This window comes from Ranitomeya variabilis, chromosome 2 (assembly GCF_051348905.1).
Source record: "Ranitomeya variabilis isolate aRanVar5 chromosome 2, aRanVar5.hap1, whole genome shotgun sequence".
In the NCBI taxonomy this organism is placed as follows: domain Eukaryota; kingdom Metazoa; phylum Chordata; class Amphibia; order Anura; family Dendrobatidae; genus Ranitomeya; species Ranitomeya variabilis.
The window spans coordinates 111,266,600-111,294,498 of NC_135233.1; the positions used below are offsets into that span (position 1 = coordinate 111,266,600).

Here is a 27,899-nt window from a genome sequence, read left to right on the forward strand (position 1 = left end):
CTTCCCATCCTGCCCCATCTGTCTCCATCGTATCTATCCTGCCCCATGATCCTGCCCCATCTGTCTCCAATCCTGCCTCCAGTGTCTCCAGTCATGACGCCATGTCTGTCATCCTGCCCCGTGTCTCCAATCATGCCCCGTTTCTCCATTCTGCCCCTGTGTCAAGCATTCTGCCCCTGTGTCCAGCTTTCTGCCCCAGTGTCCAGCGTTCTGCCCCCGTGTCCAGCGTTCTGCCCCCGTGTCCAGCGTTCTGCCCCCGTGTCCAGTGTTCTGCCCCAGTGTCCAGCTTTCTGCCCCCGTGTCCAGCATTCTGCCCCCGTGTCCAGCGTTCTGCCCCCGTGTCCAGCGTTCTGCCCCAATGTCCCTTCTGCCCCCCTGTGTCCAGCTTTCTGCCCCCGTGTCCAGCTTTCTGCCCCCGTGTCCAGCTTTCTGCCCCCGTGTCCAGCTTTCTGCCCCCCTGTGTCCAGCTTTCTGCCCCCCCTGTGTCCAGCTTTCTGCCCCCCTGTGTCCAGCTTTCTGCCCCCCCTGTGTCCAGCTTTCTGCCCCCCTGTGTCCAGCTTTCTGCCCCCCAGTGTCCAGCTTTGTGCCCCCCTGTGTCCAGCTTTCTGCCCCCCCTGTGTCCAGCTTTCTGCCCCCGTGTCCAGCTTTCTGCCCCCGTGTCCAGCGTTCTGCCCCCGTGTCCAGCGTTCTGCCCCCGTGTCCAGTGTTCTGCCCCCGTGTCCAGCGTTCTGCCCCAGTGTCCAGCATTCTGCCCCCGTGTCCAGCGTTCTGCCCCAGTGTCCAGCGTTCTGCCCCAGTGTCCAGCGTTCTGCCCCAGTGTCCAGCGTTCTGCCCCAGTGTCCAGCGTTCTGCCCCAGTGTCCAGCGTTCTGCCCCAGTGTCCAGCTTTCTGCCCGTGTCCAGCGTTCTGCCCCCGTGTCCAGCGTTCTGCCCCCGTGTCCAGCGTTCTGCCCCCGTGTCCAGCATTCTGCCCCCGTGTCCAGCGTTCTGCCCTCGTGTCCAGCGTTCTGCCCCAATGTCCCTTCTGCCCCCCTGTGTCCAGCTTTCTGCCCCCCTGTGTCCAGCTTTGTGCCCCCGTGTCCAGCTTTCTGCCCCAGTGTCCAGCTTTCTGCCCCAGTGTCCAGCTTTCTGCCCCCGTGTCCAGCGTTCTGCCCCCGTGTCCAGCGTTCTGCCCCCGTGTCCAGCGTTCTGCCCCCGTGTCCAGCGTTCTGCCCCCGTGTCCAGCGTTCTGCCCCAGTGTCCAGCGTTCTGCCCCAGTGTCCAGCGTTCTGCCCCAGTGTCCAGCGTTCTGCCCCAGTGTCCAGCGTTCTGCCCCAGTGTCCAGCGTTCTGCCCCAGTGTCCAGCTTTCTGCCCCCGTGTCCAGCGTTCTGCCCCCGTGTCCAGCGTTCTGCCCCCGTGTCCAGCGTTCTGCCCCCGTGTCCAGCATTCTGCCCCCGTGTCCAGCGTTCTGCCCTCGTGTCCAGCGTTCTGCCCCAATGTCCCTTCTGCCCCCGTGTCCAGCTTTCTGCCCCCCTGTGTCCAGCTTTCTGCCCCCCTGTGTCCAGCTTTCTGCCCCCCCTGTGTCCAGCGTTCTGCCCCAGTGTCCAGCGTTCTGCCCCAGTGTCCAGCTTTCTGCCCGTGTCCAGCGTTCTGCCCCCGTGTCCAGCGTTCTGCCCCCGTGTCCAGCGTTCTGCCCCCGTGTCCAGCATTCTGCCCCCGTGTCCAGCGTTCTGCCCTCGTGTCCAGCGTTCTGCCCCAATGTCCCTTCTGCCCCCCTGTGTCCAGCTTTCTGCCCCCCTGTGTCCAGCTTTGTGCCCCCGTGTCCAGCTTTCTGCCCCAGTGTCCAGCTTTCTGCCCCAGTGTCCAGCTTTCTGCCCCCGTGTCCAGCGTTCTGCCCCCGTGTCCAGCGTTCTGCCCCCGTGTCCAGCGTTCTGCCCCCGTGTCCAGCGTTCTGCCCCCGTGTCCAGCGTTCTGCCCCAGTGTCCAGCGTTCTGCCCCAGTGTCCAGCGTTCTGCCCCAGTGTCCAGCGTTCTGCCCCAGTGTCCAGCGTTCTGCCCCAGTGTCCAGCTTTCTGCCCCCGTGTCCAGCGTTCTGCCCCCGTGTCCAGCGTTCTGCCCCCGTGTCCAGCATTCTGCCCCCGTGTCCAGCGTTCTGCCCTCGTGTCCAGCGTTCTGCCCCAATGTCCCTTCTGCCCCCGTGTCCAGCTTTCTGCCCCCCTGTGTCCAGCTTTCTGCCCCCCTGTGTCCAGCTTTCTGCCCCCCCTGTGTCCAGCTTTCTGCCCCCCAGTGTCCAGCTTTCTGCCCCCCAGTGTCCAGCTTTGTGCCCCCCTGTGTCCAGCTTTGTGCCCCCCTGTGTCCAGCTTTGTGCCCCCCTGTGTCCAGCTTTCTGCCCTGGGCCCCCCCCCCCCCCCCCGATCGCCGCTCTCAATAAAAAAAAAAAAAAAACAAGTTTTACCTGACCGCGATCCTGCTCTGTCTGGTTATCGGTGGGGGCGGCCATCTTCCTGAGGCCGCGCGTGCGCAGGTGGAGCGCTCTGCTGCCTGGGGCTTCAGGAAAATGGCCGCGGGATGCCGCGCATGCGTAGAAGGAGATCGCGGCGGCCATTTTTCTGAAGCCGAGATGCGAACAGGTAAATTCTGCGCCGCCGGCGACCCGCCCCCCGCATTGTGCCGCCCGGGGCGGCCCGCCCCCCCCTTCCTACGCCACAGGCTGCCTGCAAGCCAGATACGGCCATCAAAAGAGCCATATCTGGCTCGCGAGCCATAGGTTCCCGACCCCTGGCTTAGAGTTCTGGCCGCCGGTTGTTTACGCCTCAGTAGGATGTTGCCTCGTTCTTACAGCACGACTCCTACTGGTATTCTCCTTCTTGCTTTGATCTCGTTTCTCACTCAGCACAATAAATCTCGCTTCTTGTCCTTTCTTAGGGCACCGCCGCTATGAAGTGCAGGCGCGGTCCCGTAGCTTTCTCTCTGTTTGCCAGGCCTCTGTCAGGATCCCACCCCTGACAGGGACCCTACCGAATCTTCCCCTGCAACACCCTCTGCCACAAGGTGTTGCCTGGTTCTAACCCAGTCAGCTTTCTTTCTAACTTCCTGCCTAACCCCCAGTTTTACCAGTATGTGAGGAGTGGCCTAATGAATAGTACCCTTAGCTCCCCCTGGAGGCCCGGCTGTGAAATGTATTGGTGTATGTGATACCTGGTCAGATGAACTCCTTCAGTGCCATCAGACGTACCATAGCCCCCCCTTAGCGGCGGAGCCACAGTACTGCAACGACGGACTCTGGGGCGCTGCACTTATATCCACCGTCACAACCAACTGTTTTTTTTTCTTAAATAAAATAAGTAAAGCAACTTTGCTGTAGCTCTTCATGACACTTTCCATGGTTTTCTTTTTTCAGCTGCTATGCAAACTGTGTGTCTTAATGGTAACAAACTCTGTAGAGTGTAATCCTGAGGTCCGGCGTCTCATCATGTCTTCTATGTGTCCCCCACTTTGTGGTAGAAGTAGAGGACAGATAGAAGGGAATGAATGCTGCCATACACATTGGACTAGCATCAATCAGACCCCCCAAACCTGATGACTTCAGCAGATGGTCTAATGTGGCGGGAGAGTGGGGGGGCTGACAGGTGATTTTGGGGGAAGGAGTAAGGATCTGGGATGTCCAATTATCTTTGTTCTCCAAAGATGAGCAGCGATCAGAGATGTCTGACAGCGACGCTCTCAAAGAGATTGCAGGTATGCTCAGATGAGTAGTCGCCCTACCAGGGCAGCGGGGTACTCGGTACCGAGTCCGTCGCTCTTAAAGGGAATGTCACGGTGGCTGCGACCCGGTCCGTGGCCCAGGGCGCCCAATTAAAGGGGAACGGTCTTTTAAGGGGAATTGTGGTAATGTCTGTCTTGATGCCACCAGTGGTGTTTGGTCAATAGGGGAACCGACGCTGCTTTAAAAGGGGTCCTCTGGGGATGTTGTTGCAGCAATGATGGTGACGCTTCCCACAGGTGAAGGGGGTCCCCAGGGCTCCCAAGGTGTGTGGGCCAGATGGTATAAGCCGACGAATAAGAAGAGGACACAAGTGGTAAAGTCTTTACCTGGTTTACTGTAGATGTAACAGGCCTCAGTCCAGGGTACCAGGTACAAGTGTAGTTAGGGTCCGGCCAGCTTGGAGGCAATTGGGGAATCCCTCTCCCAGGTGAGGTCCATAAGCCTTTCCAACTAGCGCTGTCCTATGACATAACAACAGGGTCTGTACCACAGGACTGGCATATAGCAAATGTGGTGCCAATATTCAAAAAGGGGACAAAAACTGAACTCGGTAATTATAGGCCAGTAAGCTTAACCTCTACTGTGGGTAAAATCCTGGAGGGCATTCTAAGGGATGCTATACTGGAGTATCTGAAGAGGAATAACCTCATGACCCAGTATCAGCACGGGTTTACTAGGGACCGTTCATGTCAGACTAATTTGATCAGCTTCTATGAAGAGGTAAGTTCTGGACCGGACCAAGGGAACCCAGTGGATGTAGTGTATATGGACTTTTCCAAAGCTTTTGATACGTTGCCACACAAACGGTTGATACATAAAATGAGAATAATGGGGATAGGGGAAAATATGTGTATGTTGGTTAAGAGCTGGCTCAGGGATAGGAAACAAAGGGTGGTTATTAATGGAGTACACTCGGACTGGGTTGCGGTTAGCAGTGGGGTACCACAGGGGTCAGTATTGGGCCCTCTTCTTTTTAACATATTTATTAATGACCTTGTAGGGGGCATTCAGAGCAGAATTTCAATATTTGCAGATGACACTAAACTCTGCAGGGTAATCAATACAGAGGAGGACAATTTTATATTACAGGATGATTTATGTAAACTAGAAGCTTGGGCTGATAAATGGCAAATGAGCTTTAATGGGGATAAATGTAAGGTCATGCACTTGGGTAGAAGTAATAAGATGTATAACTATGTGCTTAATTCTAAAACTCTGGGCAAAACCGTCAATGAAACAGACCTGGGTGTATGGGTGGATGACAAACTCATATTTAGTGGCCAGTGTCAGGCAGCTGCTACAAAGGCAAATAAAATAATGGGATGTATTAAAAGAGGCATAGATGCTCATGAGGAGAACATAATTTTACCTCTATACAAGTCACTAGTTCGACCACACTTAGAATATTGTGCACAGTTCTGGACTCCGGTGTATAAGAAAGACATAGCTGAACTAGAGCGGGTGCAGAGAAGAGCGACCAAGGTTATTAGAGGACTGGGGGGTCTGCAATACCAAGATAGGTTATTACACTTGGGGCTATTTAGTTTGGAAAAACGAAGACTAAGGGGTGATCTTATTTTAATGTATAAATATATGAGGGGACAGTACAAAGACCTTTCTGATGATCTTTTTAATCATAGACCTGAGACAGGGACAAGGGGGCATCCTCTACGTCTGGAGGAAAGAAGGTTTAAGCATAATAACAGACGCGGGTTCTTTACTGTAAGAGCAGTGAGACTATGGAACTCTCTGCCGTATGATGTTGTAATGAGTGATTCATTACTTAAATTTAAGAGGGGACTGGATACCTTTCTGGAAAAGTATAATGTTACAGGGTATATACACTAGATTCCTTGATAAGGCGTTGATCCAGGGAACTAGTCTGATTGCCGTATGTGGAGTCGGGAAGGAATTTTTTTCCCCAATGTGGAGCTTACTCTTTGCCACATTGGGTTTTTTTTGCCTTCCTCTGGATCAACATGTTAGGGCATGTTAGGTTAGGCTATGGGTTGAACTAGATGGACTTAAAGTCTTCCTTTAACCTTAATAACTATGTTGCTATGTATGAAGTCCCTGCTGCTTGAAGCTGTTTAGCAAAGTCCTCTTTTCCTCCTGTCCCAAGACAGGTACCTGCACGCCGGGCAGCTTGAGCCGATTTACAGGGACTCTATCATGCCCCGGGCTCTTCAGGTGTTTCTGCGTCTCAGGTGTGGTGTGGGCCAATCACATAAAGTTCTTAGTCCTCCGGTTCTGCCAAGTGTCCTATAGTTCCACTAAGGCCTCAGGCTCCCGGTACACGGCTGCTGTGCTCTGGCTTTGAGGGTGCCCTGCCGCTGTTCCCCTGCTGAGCCCTGTTCCACTCCTGTACTCCTTTCCTCTGTGCTCCACTGCACTTCACCCTTCAGGTTCTCTATCCTTTCCTGGAGCTGCAGCACTTCACTGGCTGCATGGCTCCGGCTGTCTGCTCCACGTCTCTCCTAGACGTCTGCTCTCTTTCGTCTCTCAGGACCAACTCTCTAACTCCTCCTCCAGGCCAGAGCACATAAAGTTGGGGGACGCTCCCCTGAATCCGGGTTCAGAGCTCCCCCTTCTGGCCTGAATTCAGAATGTGGTGCATGTGTGTGCTTACCTAGTAAAGAGAACCCCATTGCCTCCAAGCATGATATCGCCCTCCCCGAAAGGAAGGCAACATCACTGTAACAACCGGTCCCCTGGGGTGTTACATAAGCGCTTCTATGTATGAAGGAGTCAGGCTACCTGCCAAAGAATTGGCCAACAGTGATCTGAAATCTATGAGAGGTTTTTAGGGGCTGTCCATGCGTGTGTTTATGGTCTGCAGTCACTCCATGTGGCTGCAGACTTGTGAATCCTCACAGCATGCACTGTACGCACTGTCAGAATTCTCCGGTGCTGGGAACAGGTGGGTGCGTGACTGCAAGTATGTGATTTGCAAACACGCTGTCACATGCCAAATAGACATGCGCAACCTCACTCAATACAGGGGAATTGAGCGAGTCACATGACCGCTTGCTCCCGGCGCTTGCACTGGAGATTGGAGAATCCTGAAATTCACTGTGAGAATTCAGAAGTCTGCAGTCACATACGGAGCCCCAAGCTTGCAGAACCACTTTAATACTACAGGATTAGAATATGCAGGCTGTTATCATGGAGGTATATAGTTTGCAATTGGAGCTTTCGGATAGAAAATGGTAAGAAATTTTTAATCAGCACCTTTAATCCACACAAAGTTGTTTCATTTCGTTTTACTTCATACGCTCTGAAAGAACAGAAAATAAATCAAAGGAGCGCATAACCGTAAAGGGAGTCAGTCACCACCAAAACCCACTTTAAACTAAGCACATAGTCAGATACGGGAGTTATACCCTATAAGTATCAAATCATTACTGCATAAATCTGTCGCTCCATTGTGCAAAAACGCTCTCAAGTCTTGTGTGCTGATTGGGGTGCTCAGTGTGTCCTTGACGGGGCCGAGCACTTTAGTGCACCGCTTTGCTCATGAATTTGGATGCCTGTCTCTGGCTTACACAGAGTCAGTGCAGTCAGGAGAAATCTGGTACCTGTTCCAAAAGTCTTAATTTTGTTTTTCTTAAGCCATTCAGAGGTAGACTTGCTGGTGTGTCTTGGACCATTGTTCTGCTGCATAACCCAAGTGCGTTTCAGCTTGAAGTCATGAACAGATGGCCGGACATTCTCCTTCAGGATTTTTTGGTAAACAGCAGAATTCATGGTTCCATTTTTCACAGCAAGTCTTCCTGGTCTTGAAGCAGCAAAACAGCCCCAGACGATCATACTACCACCACTGTATTTTACTGTTGGTATAATGTTCCTTTTCTGAAATGCTTTTTTACTTCTACTCCAGATGTAATGGAACATACACCTTCCAAAAAGTTCAACTTTTGCCAGTCCAGAGAGTATTCTCTCAAAAGTCTTGAGGATCATCAAGATGTTTTCTGGCAAAACTGAGACGAACCTTTATATTCTAATTGCTTAGCAGTGGTTTTCATCTTGGAACTATGCCATTGCAGGCCATATTTGCCCAGTCTCTTTTTTATGGTGGAGTCATGAACACTGACCTTAACTGAGGCAAGTGAAGCCTGCAGTTCTTTGAATGTTGTTGTGGGGTCTTTTGTGACCTGTTAGATGAGTCGTCCCTGCACTTTTGGGGTAATTTTGGTCAGCCAGTCACTCCTGGGAAGGTTCACCACTGTTCCATGTTTTTGCCATTTGTGGCTAATGGCTCTCACTGTGATTTGCTGAAGTCCCAAATCTTGAGAAATGGCTTTATAACCATAGTTATAGAGTGATAGATCTCAATTCCTTAGTTTCTCATTTGTTCCAGATTTTCTTTTGATTGCGGCATGATGTCTAGCTTTTGAGTATCTATTGGTCTACTTCACTTTATCATGCAGGTCCTAATAAAGTGATTTCTTGATTGAGAATGGGTGTGGCAGTAATCAGGGAATTTGAACTCAGGTTCCCAAAGATGTGACAAACCACAGTTAATTTATGTTCTTTTTTTGGGGTGGGGCGGCAATAATTTATTTTAACACAGGGCCTTGTAGGTTTGGATTTCTTTTTTCCTTAATAATAGAGACCATCATTTAAAAACTGCATTTTGTATTTACTTGTGTTTATCTTTGAGTAATATTTACATTTGTTTGATGATCTGTAACATTTAAGTGTGAAAAACATGCAAAATACAATACAACTGTATTTAGATTAAAAACAACAAAATTGCATTCAGAGGGTAGACATTTACTTTTAAGAATTACTATGCCGACATTGCAACCAGTTTGTATTCTTCTAGTGCAATTAAAATAAAAATGAAGCAAAGTTTTAAATAGATGGGAATGAGGATGACTGCAGCACCAGACTACAGAATGACAGACAGGAGAGAAAAAGAAGAGCCAAATACTTGTGATCCTGTCAGAAGTGTACATCAGTAGTTGATTCCCCTCTTCCCATTGAACACATGCACACTCATCTGCACCAAGCATGCATATCTATGGGGCAGTGGAGCGTTGGCCAATAGCTGATGAGGATGTATGGCTTCATTAAGACTTCAGTATAATGACCTGAATATGTACTCATGGGTGCAAATACTTTTTTAGACTTTTATGTTATTTTTTATATAGACAAGTGTACTAGGTGGATTTTCATAACTCATCAACTATTTGTAAAGTACCAAAGTTATTTGCCCAAGACATTATTGGAGGCTCTTCTGCCATTCTGCATATATACTGTAGGCTGTATTTGGAGCACCCGTAACGTCACCCGTAAAGTGATGGCACCCACTAAATAAGACCTGAATGGCAGATCACACACTGACTGGTTCTCTTTAGAGTTTATTTATGGATTTGGGGATCAGTTATTGTTAACTAAAATGTGTTTGACGATTTTACAGGTAATTAACATCTGTGGCTGCCACCACTGTCATTATGTACCATCATTATATATAATAGTATAATACTCTTGTATATCCTGCAGCCAGTGAGGACGGGCTGAGTGCTAGAAGCAACAATGGAAAAGCAAAACGGTCCAAGAGAAAGAGCAGGAAGCCGCTTCAGAAAGAAGACCGACTCCCGGCATGTGACGGAACGCAGGAACTAGACAAGGAAGGTCGGATTAATATGCTTTCTAACTCTGTGCTGCCTGTTTAGTCCATCATTCCGATAGTTGGGCATTGACCAGGGACTCAGGACATTAGCATGACCCCCACTCCCCCACCTAGAAACTACATCATAGAATTGTATGGGTCGTTAGAGCTTTAGGTTGGCACTATGTTATCTTCTGGTTTTGTAGTCAAGCCAATGATCTGTCTATAGTAGGGTTTGGGCGAGGAATAGAGCTGGGGAGGCGGAGGCTTTGGAAGTGCTTTTACAGTCCCAGTGCTTTTAAGCCTCATTCGCATAAGAATTTAAACAGTGATTTAAGTGTTGCTCAGGGAACAACAGATTGAAAACTCAAGGTGTGGATGATATTGTCTTTCAGAGAGTAACAAAACCATATAAACAGTTTGGAAAGGTGGATTCTGCTGACAGAGTCCCTAGAATCAATGGACTACCTCTTTTAAGAGTTTGGCTCATGTTCCTTTCTTGGGTAACACACCGCTCCTCTACATACCAGTTGCCTGCTTGCCTGAAGATTGGCAGATGAGGCCGGCAGAATGGCTGAGCTGCTGGCCACAACTGTGTGCTATCCCTTAGGAGGCGGCTTTCCTTGTGCGGCATGGGAGAAGTGCCGGGGCTCTATGGCGTCCAAGTAGAACATGCAAGCTGTATAGAAAGCAGCCTGAAAGCCTGCACCTCTTGCCTGTACCCTACAGAATCAAAAATCCCTCCAGTCTTTTGATTAAGAGGAAATTGCAAAATTATTGTTTTTACAAACAATTAGCAGTTTTTCTCGTCCATGTGGCGCCACTGCTGACAGCATGAAATGGGAAGAGGTTTTGTAAGTAACGCTCTAATATAGTCAATTTTTTGCCGGGCACCTGGTGAATGAATAATTAGACTTACCTCTGGTCAGTTTTTGTTAATTGAAAATATCTGTAGTCTAAACTTTAGCTTCGCTAGTAAGACTTTCATTGGATTGTACTCATTTTTCCAACATGGTCTTCAGTCAATTGAAAATGACTTTTTTGGGGTGTGTAAAATAGCAAATCTTGTTTGCAATCAATGGCCTGCACTTGTTGGAGAATTGTGTAGTATTCTGTTCCAAAGAAAATATTGATTCTGAAAGAAAACTAAAGGTTTTTAGACAAATCTGTTGGAGTGTACTTATTTATGCTGAGCACTGTGTATATATATAGAGAGAGAGAGAGAAAGAGAGAGAGATCATGTATATATCATTTTGATCTCTACCTATCAGTCTGACTGACAGTACTGTCTGTTGCTAGAGATTAAAATGATGCAACTGAAAATATTGACTTACAGAGGAAACAGATGAGCTGTGGAGAAGACGTTACATTTATCGTCCAGCTAACATAAATGACCAGGCCTCTGTATCTTTTCAATACAATGCTAACATTTCAAGCTCTTGGATGAGGTATATAGAAGGAGAGCATACGCTAACATATAAAGCTGGTAATACGGAGACAGTCTCTGCTACCGTGAGCCTGATTCATTCAGACTGGCATTATGCACGCCACTTAAAGAGGTTGTCCACTACTTTAATATTAATGATCTATCCTTAGGATAGTAGTAATGAAACTCGGCACTCAAAAGGCTATGTTGCAATATATCCTTTTGAGTGCCAACCTAGCGTTTTGAGTGCTGAGTTTCATTACTACTATCAGTACAGATTGGAACCCTTCTCAGGCACCTCATCTGTCCCTTCTGGAGTGCTGTTTATGATTTTTCTATCCTTAGGATAGGCTTCAATGTCTGATTGGTGGGGGTGCAACATCCAGCACCCCAGCAGGGCTACAGTCACTGTGCTCGTGCTGTATTTTTTTTTTTTTTAATCATAGACCGGTGACAGGGACAAGGGGGCATCCTCTACATCTGGAGGAAAAAAGGTTTAAGCATAATAACAGACGCGGATTCTTTACTGTAAGAGCAGTGAGACTATGGAACTCTCTGCCGTATGATGTTGTAATGAGTGAGTCATTACTTATATTTAAGAGGGGACTGGATACCTTTCTGGAAAAGTATAATGTTACAGGGTATATACACTAGATTCCTTGATAGGGTGTTGATCCTGGGAACTAGTCTGATTGCCGTATGTGGAGTCGGGAAGGAATTTTTTTCCCCATGATGGAGCTTACTCTTACCACATGGGGTTTTTTTTGCCTTCCCCTGGATCAACATGTTAGGGCATGTTAGGCTATGGGTTGAACTAGATGGACTTAAAGTCTTCCTTCAACCTTAATAACTATGTAACTATGTAACTATGTATGCACCCCCTGGCACATTGACTGATAGCCATCTCTGCAGCCTATCAGTGTCTTTTCAGCACATAGTCGTAGTTATTTATATATGTTAAAGATGCAGTATGTGTGTTATATTGCTTTGTATGTGATGAAACTGAACTTTTTTTTCCAGTTTATGATATGAACCATACACTACCTCAGGGAAGCCATCATCATAAAGTTACCTGTTGTTTAAATCAAGTTTTTGTGTTGCATGTATTTTTCAAAAAAATGTTGACAATGTTTTTTTCTTTCCTCCATTCACAATAGATTTTGACACTGAGAACCCTGCTCCCGCCCTTCCCTTCACAATGACCTTTGCACAGGTTCATTAGGTACTTCAATACAAAAAAAAAAAAAAAAGAGGGTTGTGGTCTGACCATGGTGGCTATGTACATGTGTTGTTTCTTGAAATTAGAATCTAAAAAAGCCCCAGTGGTCACTGTGAAAATTGCAACATTTCCATTTTTATTTTTAATACAGATTATGATATGTAAAAGAAATATGAAAAATATTTAAAAAACATAAAAGCATGAGTTTTATGTTGATAGCTTCCCTGTCTAAGGCCAGATTTCGAGGTGTCAGGTGTACTTATGATTTAGAATTCAGAAATTGCAATCCCCTTAACTGTTGTAATTTACCATTGCATTCAGGGAGCAGATCCTAATAATGAAGATCGTCCAGTACTGACTGTTGCTGTCCTGAATGGACATTATAAAGCTATACCAGTCCTCGCACAGGAAGGATCAGATATAGACCAGCAATCTGGACTGTAAGCACTTAATCCCCTTCTTACACTTTACTTACATCACAGAAAAACCCCAAAGCTTATTTCCAGATTTTCTTCGGTTATGCTGATTATTATTTTACAAGGAACTACTGAAAAGCAGTAGATGCATTATTAAGGGGCAATAAGTGCACCATATCCTCCACTATGAAGCTGCCTGGCAATGCAAACCTGCTATTTGTTTGCACTTTCCTAGGCATAAATACAGTAGTTGATAGGGGGCATCTTTTTATAATATTCCGCTAGTGACCAGCCCATAAGTCTCTTCATTTACTTGTTTTTTTTTTATTATAGCTTGCCCTCCTTGTCACAAATTATACCCTATATTTAGTTATCAATGTGTTATTTTAATGGCAGAACTACAGTGGTGCTGGAAAGTTTGTGAATCTTTTAGAACTTTCCTATTTTTTTATGTAATTTTAGGTCGAATTTATGCAAGAGTTTCATACAAGACATAAAGGTAGATAAACAGAACCAAATCAGACAAATGCATCAAAGGTATTAGATGTTGTATTTATTTTATTGAGGGAAATTATCCAGTATCCCACCTCCGAGTGATAATAATACATGAACCTTTGCTTTCAGTATCTGACCCCTTTTCCAGTAATAACCGCATGTAAATGTTTCCGTTGTTTATTGGTCCTGCACATCAGCTCGGAGGAATTTTAGCCCTTTTCTCTCTACAAAACAGCTTTACTTCTGTTATGCTGGTGGGCTTTCTCACATGAATTGCTCACTTCAGGTCCATCCACAATATTTCTATAGGATTACGGTCAGGACTTTTACTTGGCCATTCCAAAACTGTAACTTTATTCTTCTTTAACCATTCTTTTGCCTTGTGTTCTTCAGGTCATTGACATGCTGAGTAACCAACGCTTTTGAAATTCAGCTCATGGACAGATGTCCAGACATTTTACTTTAGAACTGGCTGGTATGTAGTTCAGGATTCATTGTTCCATCAATGATGAGAAGCTGTCCTGGCCCAGATACAGCAAACAGACCCAAACAATGATACCACCACTACAGTATGTCACAGATGGTAGAAGGGTTTTATGCTGTAATGTATTTTTCCAAATACAATTCTTTTTATTTAAACTAAAAAAGCTCTAATTTAGTTCTAATCCATCCACAGAACCCTTTCTTCTGGCTTGTCCAGGTCATCTTACGTAAACTACAAACAAGCGGCAATGTTCCTTTTGAATAGCAGAGGCTATCTACTTCCAATCCTGCCATGCACACCATTGTTTTTCAGTGTCCTCTTGATGGTGGACTCATAAACTTTAACATTAAACAATGTGAGAGGGGCCTTTCGTTGCTTAAATGTTATCTTGGTTTCCATTGTGACCTAGCAGATTATTATACATCCTGGTCTTGAAGTGATCTTTGTTGGTCAACCACTCCAGGGAAATGTAAAAATGGTTTTGATTATCCTCTATAGATATAGGTATAGAGTCTGACTATGGAATGGTGGAGGCTAAACTCTTTTAGAGATGGTTTGTAACTTTTTCCATCATGAGTATCAACAAGTATGCTTCTGTGGTCCTCAGAAATATCCTTTTTCATGCCATGATACACTACTACAAACCTGTATTGTGAAGATCAAATTTTGATAAATTCCTGTTTAAAAAAAAACCAAACAGGTCATGCACTCACACCTCCACATTTTCTGCTAATACTAATGGTTAGCAAACTTTTTCCACTTACATTCTCGTTATATTGAACAATTTTCCTCATTTAAAAGAGGAAGAGTCTAATAATTTTGACTCATTAGATTTGGTTTTTATCTACTTTTAGGACTTTCGTGCAAATATAATGTATTTTTTGGTCAAATTTATGCTTAAAGGTACCGTCACACTCAGCGACGCTGCGGCGATCTAGACAACGAGCCGACCTAAACTAGATCGCTGGAGCGTCGCTGTTTAGGTCGCTGTAGAGACGTCAAACACAGCAACTCCAGAACGATGCAGGAGCGATCCAGTGACGTAACGGCGACTAACTTATCGTTCTTGCTGGTTGATAGCTCCATGTCTGGCATTGCTGGCGTCATTGCTTTTGATGTCAAACATGACGATACACGCCGACCTAGCGGCGAAATAAAGTTCTGGACTTCTAGCTCCGACCAGCGATGGCACAGCGGGATCCAGATCGCTGCTGCGTGTCAAACACAACGAGATCGCTAACCAGGACGCTGCAACGTCACGGATTGTTGTCATTCTCGTTGCAAAGTTGCTGAGTGTGACGGTACCTTTAGTGTGGAAAACTGAAATGGTTCATAAACGTTTAAGCACCATTGTACAATGCAATCTTATGCATCATTGTCTCTTTAATGAATGCCTCCTGTGAGCCTTTGCTGATAGGTTTGATAGGAAATAGCTCTGCCTACAGGGCATTTTTTCCATCAAACAGACAGAACCACCTGACATACTACAGTCTTATGTCATTGAGGTCCATCTCATACTTGTGGTCTCCAGCATTTTGATATATTCAGCAAATCATTGTGGTTTCCACTATCAAAAAAGGCCACAAAATTATTTTATATTCCAATAAAATGAAAATGTTCTCAATTTTTATCTCACGTATCCCATTTTACTAAGTAAAATTGTATTATATCTTTGTACAACTTATCATTGTACCCAAGTGAAATATCTCATTTCTCCTTGCAGAAACCGTAACACCGCTCTACATGAGGCTGTCCTTGTTGGAAGGGAAGAAATGCATCGAAATATTACTGGGGTAAAGATTGTTTTTACAGTTCTAAAGAGCGATCTTTAAAGGGAGTCTGTCAGTTCAAAATGGCCGTTCAAACCAAGCACACGTGCTCAGTGCACTCTTGGCATGGCCAAGTAGTTCAGTGCACTTTCTTACCTCTGTTTTCCCATATGTCTTCCCTTCTCTAACTCTTGTCAAGCCAGACCTGTCCATCAAAGAAGAGGTTGGCAAAGATAGATGTGGGTGCACTGAATTGGTGGTCACACAAAAGGTGGGCCAAGTAGTTGTGCTTGATTTGAACAGCCACCTTGTGTTAACAGACTCCTTTTACACTAGGACAGAAATCTTCAGGAATAGAATCCACTGTGACATTCTCATAGGTGTACACATAGTTTTTGCTGCTGACCTTCCCCAGTACAGTTGGTAAACTCTGCAGTATATTTCAGCGCTGAAATCTCACCTCCCGAGACTTCAGTGCCGAGATCTCAATCTGCGCATGTACCGCCTCCCGTGGCCATTTTTTTCCTGGAAGGAATCCAACACACGCACAGGAAAGCATGGATGGAACGGCAGAGCCACCCACGCAGCACGAGACAGAGCCAAAGCAGCAAGCAGCGGGGGACAGAGCGAGGCGGCAGCACCAAGGACAGATAAATGGGTATAAAAAAGTAAGAAATGACACCTAGGTATCACAATACATGCTTATGGTTTATACAGCATTACCATATATAACTAATGTCATATATAGAAGGATATCATGAAATATATCCACAGTACAATAAGATAGTAGACATATTGTATTAGCCCCTAGGACAGAACATAGTGGAAAATCAAATTACAGGCTGATCCAACTTCAGTGGAAATGTTTCATGACAAGGATAAGATGCTCAGTATTGTGTGTGGCCTCCATGTGCCTGTATGACCCCCCTACATGCCTGGGCATGCTACTGATGAGGCGGCGCATGGTCTCTTGAGGGATCTCCTCCCAGATCTGGACTGATAAAGCATCCAACTCCTGGACAGTCTGTGGTGCAATGTGACGTTGGTGGATGGTGCGAGACATGATGTCCCAGATGTGTTCAATCGGATTTAGGTCTGGGGAACAGGCGGGCCAGTAAATAGCTTCAATGCCTTCATCTTGCAGGAACTGCTGACACACTCCAGCCACATGAGGTCTGGCATTGTCCTGCATTAGGAGGAACCGAGGGCCAACCGCACTAGCATATGGTCTCACAAGGGGTCTGAGGATCTCATCTCGATACCTAATGGCAGTCAGGCTACCTCTGGCGAGCACATGGAGGGCTGTGCGGCGCTCTAAAGAAATACAACCCCACACCATTACTGACCCACTGCCAAATCAGTCATGCTGAAGGATGTTGCAGGCAGCAGATCGCTCTCCACAGCATCTCCAAACTCTGTCACATGTGCTCAGTGTGAACCTGCTTTCATCTTTGAAGAGCACAGGGCGCCAGTGGTGAATTTGCCTGGTGTTCTGTGGCAAATGCCAAGCGTCCTGCACGGTGTTGGGCTGTGAGCACAACCCCCATCTGTGGATGTCAGGCAATCAGACCATCCTCATGGAGTCGGTTTCTAACCGTTTGTGCAGACACATGCACATTTGTGGCCTGCTGGAAGTCATTTTGCAGGGCTCTGGCAGTGCTCCTCCTGTTCCTCCTTGCACAAAGGCGGAGGTAGCGGTCCTGCTGCTGGGTTGTTGCCCTCCTACGGCCCCCTCCACGTCTCCTGGTGTACTGTCCTGTCTCCAGGTAGAGCCCCCAGTCTCTAGACACTACACTGACAGACACAGCAAACCTTCTTGCCACAGCTCTCATTGATGAGCCATCCTGGATGAGCTGCACTACCTGAGCCACTTGTGTGGGTTGTAGAGTCCGTCTCATGCTACCACGAGTGTGAAAGCACAGCCGACATTCAAAAGTGACCAAAACATCAGCCAGAAAGCATTGGTACTGAGATGTGGTCTGTGGTCCCCACCTGCAGAACGACTCCTTTTATTGAGGGTGTCTTGATAATTGCCAATAATTTCCATCTGTTGTCTATTCCATTTGCACAACAGCATTGATTGATTGTCAAACAGTGTTGCTTCCTAAGTGGGCAGTTTGATTTCACAGAAGTTTGATTTACTTGGGAGTTAGATTTACATGGAGTTAGATTCTGTTGTTTAAGTGTTCCCTTTATTTGTTGAGCAGTATAGTTGTGACAAAATGATAGAGATAAAATGTCTGGTGACAGAGGTAAGTACAGTGGGGAAAATAAATATTTGATACACTGCCAATTTTGAAAGTTTTCCCACCTACAAAGAATGGAGATGTCTGTAAATTTTATTGTAGGTACACTTCAACTGTGATAGACAGAATCTTAAAAAAAAATCAGAAAATCGCATTGTATGATTTTTATATAATTAATCTGAATTTTATTGCATGAAATAAGTATTTGATACAATAGAAAAACAGAACTTAATATTTGGTACAGAAACCTTTGTTTGCAATTATGGAGGTCAGACGTTTCCTATAGTTCTTGACCAAGTTTGCACACACTGCAGCAGGCATTTTAACCCTCTCCTCCTTACAGATCTTCTCCAGATCTTTCAAGTTTCATGATACATGACCCCATCCACTCTCCCTTCAATACGGTGCAGTCGTCCTGTCCCCTTTGCAGAAAAGCACCCCCCAAAGTATGTTGTTTCCCCCACCATGCTTCCTGGTTGTGACGGTGTTCTTACGGTTGTACTCGTCCTTCTTCCTTCAAACACGGCGAGTGAAGTTGATACCAAAAAGTTCTATTTTGTTTTCATCTGACCACATGACCTTCTCCCATGCCTCCTTTGGATCATTCAGATGGTCATTGGGGAACTTAAAATGGGCCTGGACATGTCTGGCGTGATCAGGGGGGACATTGCATGCCCTACAGAATTTTAATCCATAACAGCGTAGTGTGTTACTAATGGTAATGTTTGACACTGTGGTCCCGCTCTCTTCAGCTCATTCACTAGGTCCTCCAGTGTGGTTCTGGCCTGATTCCTGAGCTTTTTCAGAATCAACCTTACCCCACCAGGCGAGATCTTGCATGGAGCCCCAGCCTGGGGAAGATTGACAGTAATCTTTTGTTTCTTCCATTTTCTAATAATTGTACTAACAGTTGTTGCCTTCTCAACAAGCTGCTTGTCTATTGTCCTGTAGTCCATCGTAGCCTTGTGCAGGTCCACAGTTTTGTCTCTGGTGTCTTTAGACAGCTGTTTGGTCTTGGCCATGGTGGAGAGTTTGGAATGTGATTGAGTGTGTGGACAGGTGTCTTTTATACAGGTAGCAAGTTCAAACAGGTGGAATTAATACAGGTAATGAGTGCAGAGTAGGAGAGCTTCCTAAAGAAAAACTAACAGGTTTGTGAGATCCATAATTCTTGCTGGTTGGAAGGTGATGAAATACTTGTTTCATGCAATAAAATGCAATTTAATTATATAAAGGTCATACAATGCGATTTTTCTGGTTTTTACTTTTAGATTCTGTCTCTCACAGGTGAAGTGTACCTACGATAAAAATTACAGACCTCTCTATCCTTTGTAGGTGGGAAAACTTGCAAAATCAGCAGTGTATCAAATACTTATTTTCCCCATTGTATATACCTGAATAGGGGCTAGAAAGGGTTAAACAGGGATGTGGATCCCTGTGTAACCCTTTCTAGCACCCACTCAGGTACATACTTACCTCTGTCACCAGATATTTCATATATTAGTGACAAAACCATATAGATTTTATGATATCCTTCTATATATGACATGATTAGTTATATTTGGTAATGCTGTATAACATTTTTCTTTTTTTTATACCTATTGATCATCTATGTATTCTGATTTTATAATATATACCTTATACTTGGGTTAGCACTTGCTTTACTTTTGGTTGTTTAATTTTACCTCCCTATGTGCACCATTATTATTGGCATGTTGGTTTTCTCTTCGCTTTGGTTTCTTATGCAATATTCCTGATGTGCCACTATATTGTCCAGCCTACCCATGCACCTGTACGAGGATATATCCACTGCTTAAAACAATAGAGGGAACACTCAAACACAATGTAACTCCAAATCAATCACATTTCTGTGAAATCAACCTGTCGAGTTATGAAGCAACACTGATTGTGAATACATTTCTTCTGCTGTTGTGCAAATGGAACAGACAACAGGTAGAAATGATCGGCATATAGCAAGACAACCCCATAAAGGAGTGGTTCTCCAGGGGGTGACCACAGACCAATTGTCTGTTTTCATCCTTTTTGGCTGCTTTGGTCACTTTTGCATTTTGTTATTACTCTCAGCCCTAGAGGTATTGTACAGTAACATGAGGCGATGTCTACAACCCACAGAAGTGGCTCAGGTAGTGCAGCTCATCCAGTATGGCGCATCAATGCGAGCTGTGGCAAGAAGGGTAGCTGTGTCTGTCAGTACAGTGCCCAGAGGCATGGAGCAGATACCAGGAGACATGGAGAGGGCCTTAGGAGGGCAACAGCCCAGCAGCAGGACCGCTGCCTCCTCCTTTGTGACAAGAGGAGCAGTGCCAGAGCCCTGCAAAATGACCTCCAGCAGGCCACTAACATCCATGTGTCTCCTCAGTCAAAAACAGACTCCATAAGACTGGTATGAGGGCCAGACGTCCACAAGTGGGTGTTGAGCGTACAGCCCAACACCGTGCAGGGCGATTGGCATGTGCAGGAGAACACCAAGATTGTCATATTTGACATTGGCGCCCTGTGCTCTTCACGGATGAGAACAGGTTCACACTGAGCACATGTGACAGACGTGAGAGTCTGGAGATGCCGGTGAGAATGTTCTACTGCCTGCAACATCCTCCAGCTTGACCAGTTTGGCAGTGGGTCAGTAATGGTGTGGGGAGGCATTTCTTTGGAGGGTAGCACAGCCCTCCATGTGCTCACCAGAGGTACCCCAACTGCCATTAGGTACCGGGATGAGATCCTCAGACACAGTGAGACCATATGCAGGTAAGGTACAGACCTTATGGGGCTGAAGTGTCAGCAGTTCTTGCATGATGAAGGAATTGAAGCTATGGACTGGCCTGCTCATTCCACAGACCTGAATCCAATCGAGCACATATAGGACATCGTGTCTCGTTCCTTCCAACACCACATTGCACCACAGACTATCCTGGAGTTGACTCTTGCTTAAATTCAGGTCTGGGAGGAGATCGCTCTTGAAAACATCCGCTGCCTCATCAGGAGCATGCCCAGGTGCCGTAGGGAGGTCTTACAGGCACGTGGAGGCCACACACACTACTGAGCATCATTTCCTTGTCTTGAGGCATTTCCACTGAAGTTGGATCAGCCTGTAATTTGATTTTCCACTTTGATTTTGAGTGTAATTCCAAATCCAGACCTCCATGGGATATTAATTTTGATTTACATTGATCAGTTTTATGTTTTATTGTTCTCAACGCATTCGACTAAGTAACGAATAAAGATTTGCAACTGGAATATTTCATTCAGAGATATACACTCACCGGCCACTTTATTAGGTACACCATGCTAGTAACGGGTTGGACCCCTTTTGCCTTCAGAACTGCCTCAATTCTTCGTGGCATAGATTCAACAAGGTGCTGGAAGCATTCCTCAGAGATTTTGGTCCATATTGACATGATGGCATCACACAGTTGCCGCAGATTTGTCGGCTGCACATCCCAAAGATGCTCCATACAAGGCAGGATGGATCCATGCTTTCATGTTGTTTACGCCAAATTCTGACCCTACCATCCGAATGTCGCAGCAGAAATCGAGACTCATCAGACCAAGCAACGTTTTTCCAATCTTCTACTGTCCAATTTCGATGAGCTTGTGCAAATTGTAGCCTCAGTTTCCTGTTCTTAGCTGAAAGGAGTGGTACCCGGTGTGGTCTTCTGCTGCTGTAGCCCATCTGCCTCAAAGTTCGACGCACTGTGCGTTCAGAGATGCTCTTAGGCCTACCTTGGTTGTAACGGGTGGCGATTTGAGTCACTGTTGCCTTTCTATCAGCTCGAACCAGTCTGCCCATTCTCCTCTGACCTCTGGCATCAACAAGGCATTTCCGCCCACAGAACTGCCGCTCACTGGATTTTTTTTCTTTTTCGGGCCATTCTCTGTAAACCCTAGAGATGGTTGTGCGTGAAAATCCCAGTAGATCAGCAGTTTCTGAAATACTCAGACCAGCCCTTCTGGCACCAACAACCATGCCACGTTCAAAGGCACTCAAATCACCTTTCTTCCCCATACTGATGCTCGGTTTGAACTGCAGGAGATTGTCTTGACCATGTCTACATGCACTGAGTTGCCGCCATGTGATTGGCTGATTAGAAATTAAGTGTTAACAAGAAGTTGGACAGGTGTACCTAATAAAGTGGCCAGTGAGTGTATAGGATGTGGTATTTTAGTGTTCCCTTTATTTTTTTGAGCTATATATATATATATATATATATATATATATATATATATATATATATATATATATATATATATATATATAACACGTCTTCTTACATACAGCTTGATTGTACTCACCATTTATTGATGACATTTATATATGCATGTGTAGAATTGCCCTTTATTGAGTTTTCCTAATCCATGACATAGCCTTTGCAGAATTCCTGGATTTTCAAGGCTAGGGAACTGTATGCCCTTGTGATCTCCAATAGTGTTTTCACATATGAAGTCTCCCATGATGTGTTGAGGAATCATTGCTACTGCTCGTATTTTTTTTTCAGGTGCAATGCAAGTAAAAAAAAAGAAAAATGATAAAGGGATGACAGCCTATGACCTGGCCCTGAAGAGCGGAAATTACCAAATCTCCTCACTTTTTGCGTCCAAGATGGGGCAAGGCATGTTGGACATGTTCACCAAGCCAAAAAACATCAGTCTGGATGTGTTCTCGTTTTTAAATGACAAACCACGATACTCTTTTTCTAATCATGGTTATTTAATCCAGAAATGATCTGCCTGGATTCCATTTGTTATGTATTTGGTGCCTTTCTATTCTGAATAAATGTGTAATGTTCTCTTACCTTGCTGCTGTGTGGGCTCCTAACTAATTATTTGCTGGGAAAAGAGCTTGTGTCTTTAGAAGAACACCCCTCGAGTAAGAGGAGCTGCCAGGCACTGATGTGGAACGGGTCACTTCCTCTTACATCTTGGTCAATACATGCCTCACTGACCATTTGAAACTAATACATGAATCTTTATATCTTATGACTTTTCTACCCAATTTCCTTACTGGCTGCACTTTTCGTTAACTTAAAGCAGTAAGTCTCTAAACATAAAGGCCCAAACTAATCAAGAATGGTGTTTTACATGCCAGTAAAGAGTGGGCTGGAGTGGAGTGTCCGCCTTCTAATGAATTTGGTGCATCTTTCAACTGCCGTGCACCACCACAAGGAACGTATATTTCTGATGTAATTTATGCCACGTTTGTGGCATGAATTATAAGGAATTTGTTTTCTGCCCTCAGTCAGGTTCCCTCCAGGTAAAGATCTGACCACTATTGAAAAAGTTGCTGAAGCTAGCCAAGAAGGCGGAAAACCACCAAAGTCAGTATTATTTTGTTTAACTAGGCAATCCCTGCATGTGTTGCGTCCGTCGATAAGCCGCAAGACATGCAGCCGAGGGACTTGCCCATAATTTTTGAGCACGCCGAAGTCACTCAGTGAACCTGTTTAAGTGAACCTGTCAGCAGGATTTTGCTAAGTAAACCACAGACACTGTCCGGTTGGCAGTGTTAAACTGATTAAAATGATACCTGGGGTGAAGAAATCCATCTTGTGGTTCTTGTGTAATCCGTGTTAGGAGTTTTCAGTTAATGATATGCCCATGTTCCGAGGGCAGGACTGTGGGCATCGTCCTGCTCTAAGCCACAGAAATCAAGAAGAGACTTGCTCATTGTGGGAACATAGCCTTAAAGATAAGTGTAATGAAAAAGTTATTTCGAGCAATTTTGAATTGTAGAATAAATGGAAAATCTAATAAAATTACTAAAGCAATTTTGAATTGTCACTTCAGAGAGGAAGACGACTAGAACTCTAGCGCCACCTATTGGAAGTAGCAATCCTAACAGTCAATGATGACCCTTTAACGAGCCTTGTCACATGACTTAGGATAAAAGCCAAACCAGAATCTCAATTTGCAGACACTGTTTCGGGGTACTGCCCCTCGTCAGTGCAAAGTGGAGATCTGGTTTGAAGCAATTTCAACATTTTAGCAATAAAACCCACACTAATGGGCTCTTCAGCCCCTTTAAAGCTGTAGATTGGGTCTCAGCAGCCAGATCATGATTTTTTAAAATCTTTATTATACTTACCTATACAAATACTTGTGCCATCCTCTTATAGGACCACACAACTGCACATTCTGCACCTTTTCTCCATGTGCTGCCTTCACAAGTCATCATCTTCCCCCTTTGAAGCATTGAATACCTTTGTCATATGTCTAAAATCAGAGGTATAATAAGGGCTCAAAGCAATGTGATCCCTATTATAGATCAGTACTAAATGGCTGCCGAATCCATGCCACCTTTTCATACATCCACACAAGACAAAAACAACGTTTAGGGACATCACAATTCTGTATTTTTTATACTTTGACCCATTTCTGGATGAGGCACAAACCACAATGAACCACAAAAGCAGAACGATTTACAAAAGTAAACAAAATCATTTATTAGTTTTGAAGTCCTCAAATGAGAGGACTTTTCATCAGCATCTACAATGAATGTGTCTGTAGTAACATGAAAGTACTTGAAAGTGGCTCCCACTAGATAGACGATAGTAGCCAGGATGATGGTAGCCCACCATGACCTAGACCACCCGCCAGAATGGAGGGATGGTCTCACATGTGCGCTGTTGCTTCATTGTGTCTCTAAGTGACAGACTGAGATCTTCAGAAGTCTCAGTCATTGAATCAAGCATCAGACCCAAGACCGGCGTCCATGTAATTAGTGGTAGTCTCTGCAGACAGAACCCCCATTATCTAGCCATTATCGCCCATCCAGAGGAGAGATGATCACTTGTAGAAACACTTTAGTTTGGACACAATGGACACTTGATCAAAGCACTTGAATTGAAATGAATAAGCCTCAGTTGACTGTCATATTATTCTTGAGGTTTATGGATAATCCAAAGTAAAATCCCACATATGTGGCAACATAAAAATGACCAATCGCACAATATTCTGCACATCTGTGCTAAGTTGGCTTTAAATGTAATCTGGGCTGAATAAAATTCTTTAAAACATGAATCAACCACAAAAATGCAGTATGGTATTGAAGCCCACAGGACTAAAAGCAGAAGACTGAACCCTAAAACCACGGGCTAATAAGCCAGGACACGTCTGGTTGGACGTCTCTTCCCCCGGACTAGTCCTGGCCTTGGGTGCTGTAATGATGACACCATTTCGGCATCATTTTCACTGTTCCCCCGTTTCTCTTGAGCAGATGCACAATGTCCAGAACTGATGTTATAACGAGGGACAGTGAAGATGATGTCAGTAAAGCCAAGAGGGCGTGATTATATCACCCGAGGCTGGGACTGGTCTAGGAGAATAGACACCCTACATCACCCGAGCCTGGGACTGGTCTAGGAGAATAGCCACCCTACATCACCCGAGCCTGGGACTGGTCTAGGAGAATAGCCACCCTACATCACCCGAGCCTGGGACTGGTCTAGGAGAATAGATACCAGACATCACCCGAGGCTGGGACTGGTCTAGGAGAATAGCCACCAGACATCACCCGAGGCTGGGACTGGTCTAGGAGAATAGACACACTACATCACCTGAGGTTGGGACTGGTCTAGGAGAATAGACACCCTACATCACCCGAGGCTCGGACTGGTCTAGGAGAATAGACACCAGACATCACCCGAGGCTGGGACTGGTCTAGGAGAATAGCCACCCTACATCACCCGAGGCTGGGACTGGTCTAGGAGAATTCTTTGACAAAAGAAAAAGAAAAAAGAGGGACGGCACTACCTTCCACTTGGAGACCTTCAGCCTCTGTGCACATCAAGTGCTTTCATTCTAAGTGAATTGTTCTGGGCGTCAAGAATAACTCTGATGTACACATAACAGACCCTGAATGAATATATCTGAGAATAACTGCAGTCCACGTGAGAATTCCCAGCGAGAGCAGAGCTGTACCTGTAAGGGTATGTTCACACAGAGTGTTAATATATGTTTGTTTATTTTTCTGCAAAAAAATCCATAGCTTTAAAAAAAAAAAAAAACATTGTATAGGTTTTTGCAGTTTTTTCAATTGCATTTTTTCTCCTTCAGTCGATTCAATTGTCCATTTTGGAGCAATTTTACTTCCCCATTGAAATGATTACGAAGTTTATTTAAGTGGTTTTCCGTGTGGATTTGGAGAAGATTCCGCTCCAAACTCTAGATAAAAAAATGAGAATAGACCCTAATACTAAAAGCAGTTTTTTTTCCAAGGGATTTGGTACGCAGACCTTGAGGCCAATACTAGTTCAAAAATGTCCGGAATCGTTTTTGTTGCTAAAAACAGAAAACCAAATCCGTCCCGGTCGTCCATGTGATCACCTTCTTAGCCGCAGTGAGAAGGCGTGCTTACATTCCTTACTGTCTATTGGGAAGTACTTGTCGTAAAAATCTAAGACGTACTCTTCAGTCTTGAATCCGAACTTCTGGTACAGCAGCATTGCCGGATTATTGGCGGACACATGGAGGGTCACATCTTTGCCCATGCAGGTCTGTCGGGAAGGAAAATAAAATGTAAGCGGCTTTAGACGCAGAAGACAACGGAGCGGTGAGAGAATTAAAATAGAACCTTTATTTCATTAAAAACAAATAATTAAACACCACAAAAAAGGAACCGATCAAAGAACAGCAGCATCAACAGCAACATGAGAAATCTAAATAATCCTACTGCACCCGATGATGATGGAAAATATCCAGGTGGGTAGGCGTATGAGCAGAATGCATACAACGGGTCCTGGACTATTATACCCTGGAACTTTACCCGAGCTCATCCTCGGTGTCCGGATCCCTTACCTCACATTGCTGCCCCTAAATGACCCTACACCACACTGCTTTTCCTACAGGGGCTAAAACGTTATCTGTACACCCTGCCAGCGCTTGTAATGGAGTATATAGGACTAAGAGAGAACAGCCCAGTGTTACTTCAGAGAACTAGCACCGCCCCTATGACTTTACCGTTAATGTGACTATAGCGTGAACAGGGCATCATACATGGAAACAGATTTTGAGAAAAAGTGCCCATGTTGTCTTGAAGAATCAGACTTTCACTTCTCACTTCTACAGCTATGTCTGAATTGGTCTTGTGGACACTTCTTCTTTCAGAGAGGTTTAATACTGTGTATATCTGAATAGGAGCCAGTAGGGGTTACACGGGGATGCACCCACCCCAACACGCGTTTCAGTGTCTTCCTTTGTCAGGTGGTGGGCGAAACACGAGTCGGGGTGGGTGCAGGTTTCCCCTTCTGGTACCTAGGATAAAAAATTACGGACCTCTCCATTCTTTGTAGGTGGGAAAACTTGCAAAATCGGCCGTGTATCAAATACTTATTTTCCCCACTGTCCATATAGATTTGTTGTGCCTAATGTGGCAGCCAAATTTACAGTGGATTGTTGCCAATTTGTGATCTGATGAACAGAATACAAAGGGTTTATTGGTTACCTGAATAAGGTGGTAGATCATAAATGTTGCTATGCCAGCTCGCCTCCATTCCGGATGGACAAACAGAAAAGAAATATAGGCCTCATTGTATTTGACATCGGGCACCATGAAACCAAAGGCAATAATAACCTTTTTGTAAAGGACCACCACACTGAAATCCGGGTACTGCAAACACTCCGAAACATCAATACCTAGAAACACAGGAACCATTCTGATTAATGAGTAACTGGCAGTTTATACAACCTTTTTATGTCATAGTGATATGTCAAAAATGTGATAAACTGGATGTTTGGGTGCTGATACCCCTATGTGATCACTAGGTGAAGGGGCAGAAGGGCTGAGCAGAATTCATCAGAAACAAATAGGTACAGAGTCCTTTCGTGTTAGCGACTATTCCCAACATCTGGATCTTTGATGATCAAAACTGCTGACATGTCATTGTAACTAGTCAAAAGTTTAGGAGAAGGTCAGGTACTCTATGGCTGTGTGCACACGATGCAGATTTGCTGCGGATCCGCAGCGGATTTTTCCGCGCAGAAACGCTGCAGATCCGCACTGTGATGTACAGTACCATGTAAATCAATGTCTAAAAAAAAAAAAAAGCTGTGCAGATGGTGGAGAAAAATCAGTGCGGAATTGCTGCAGATTTAAAAGAAGTGCATGTCACTTCTTTTGTGCGGATCTGCAGCGTTTCTGCACCCCTCCATTATAGAAATCCGCAGTGGCAAAAACTGCAGAAAATCTGCACAAAATCCGCATCAAATCCGCATAAAAACTGCGGCAAATCCGCGGCTGCGGACTCTGCCAGGAGATGCAGATTTTGTGCAGAATATTCTGCACCACTTTTCCTACGTGTGCACGTGCCCTTTAGGTCATGTTCACACGTTGCGAACAATTTCTGCTGCAGATTTGGTCACAATTGGTGTTACATGGGGATTTCATTGTGTATCTGGTAGCGGATTTCACCCTACACCAGTTCAAAGACTTGTATGGGGTGAAATCTGCTATGACAGTAAGTGAACATAT

At 45.1% G+C, this 27,899-nt stretch overlaps 1 protein-coding gene and 1 long non-coding RNA gene across 3 annotated transcripts in view; one reads left to right on the forward strand and one right to left on the reverse strand.

The window, feature by feature from the left end:
- Window positions 1-12,190: 12,190 nt before the first annotated feature.
- LOC143804584 (uncharacterized) lies at window positions 12,191-22,781 on the forward strand. Its single transcript, XR_013221062.1, has 4 exons — window positions 12,191-12,446; window positions 13,311-13,392; window positions 15,125-15,194; window positions 21,931-22,781. It is a non-coding gene; the product is annotated as an uncharacterized LOC143804584 (long non-coding RNA).
- A 989-nt stretch (window positions 22,782-23,770) lies between these two features.
- The window catches only part of KAT14 (lysine acetyltransferase 14), a 46,494-nt gene continuing 42,365 nt past the window's right edge, over window positions 23,771-27,899 (reverse strand). For both annotated transcript variants that reach the window (XM_077282823.1, XM_077282822.1), the window contains 2 exons: window positions 26,874-27,064; window positions 23,771-25,926 (listed from right to left, as the gene is read on the reverse strand). In XM_077282823.1, the coding sequence (XP_077138938.1) occupies window positions 25,753-25,926; window positions 26,874-27,064 (365 nt within the window). In that variant the 3' untranslated portion in view covers window positions 23,771-25,752. The remainder of the gene's footprint in view (window positions 25,927-26,873; window positions 27,065-27,899) is intronic.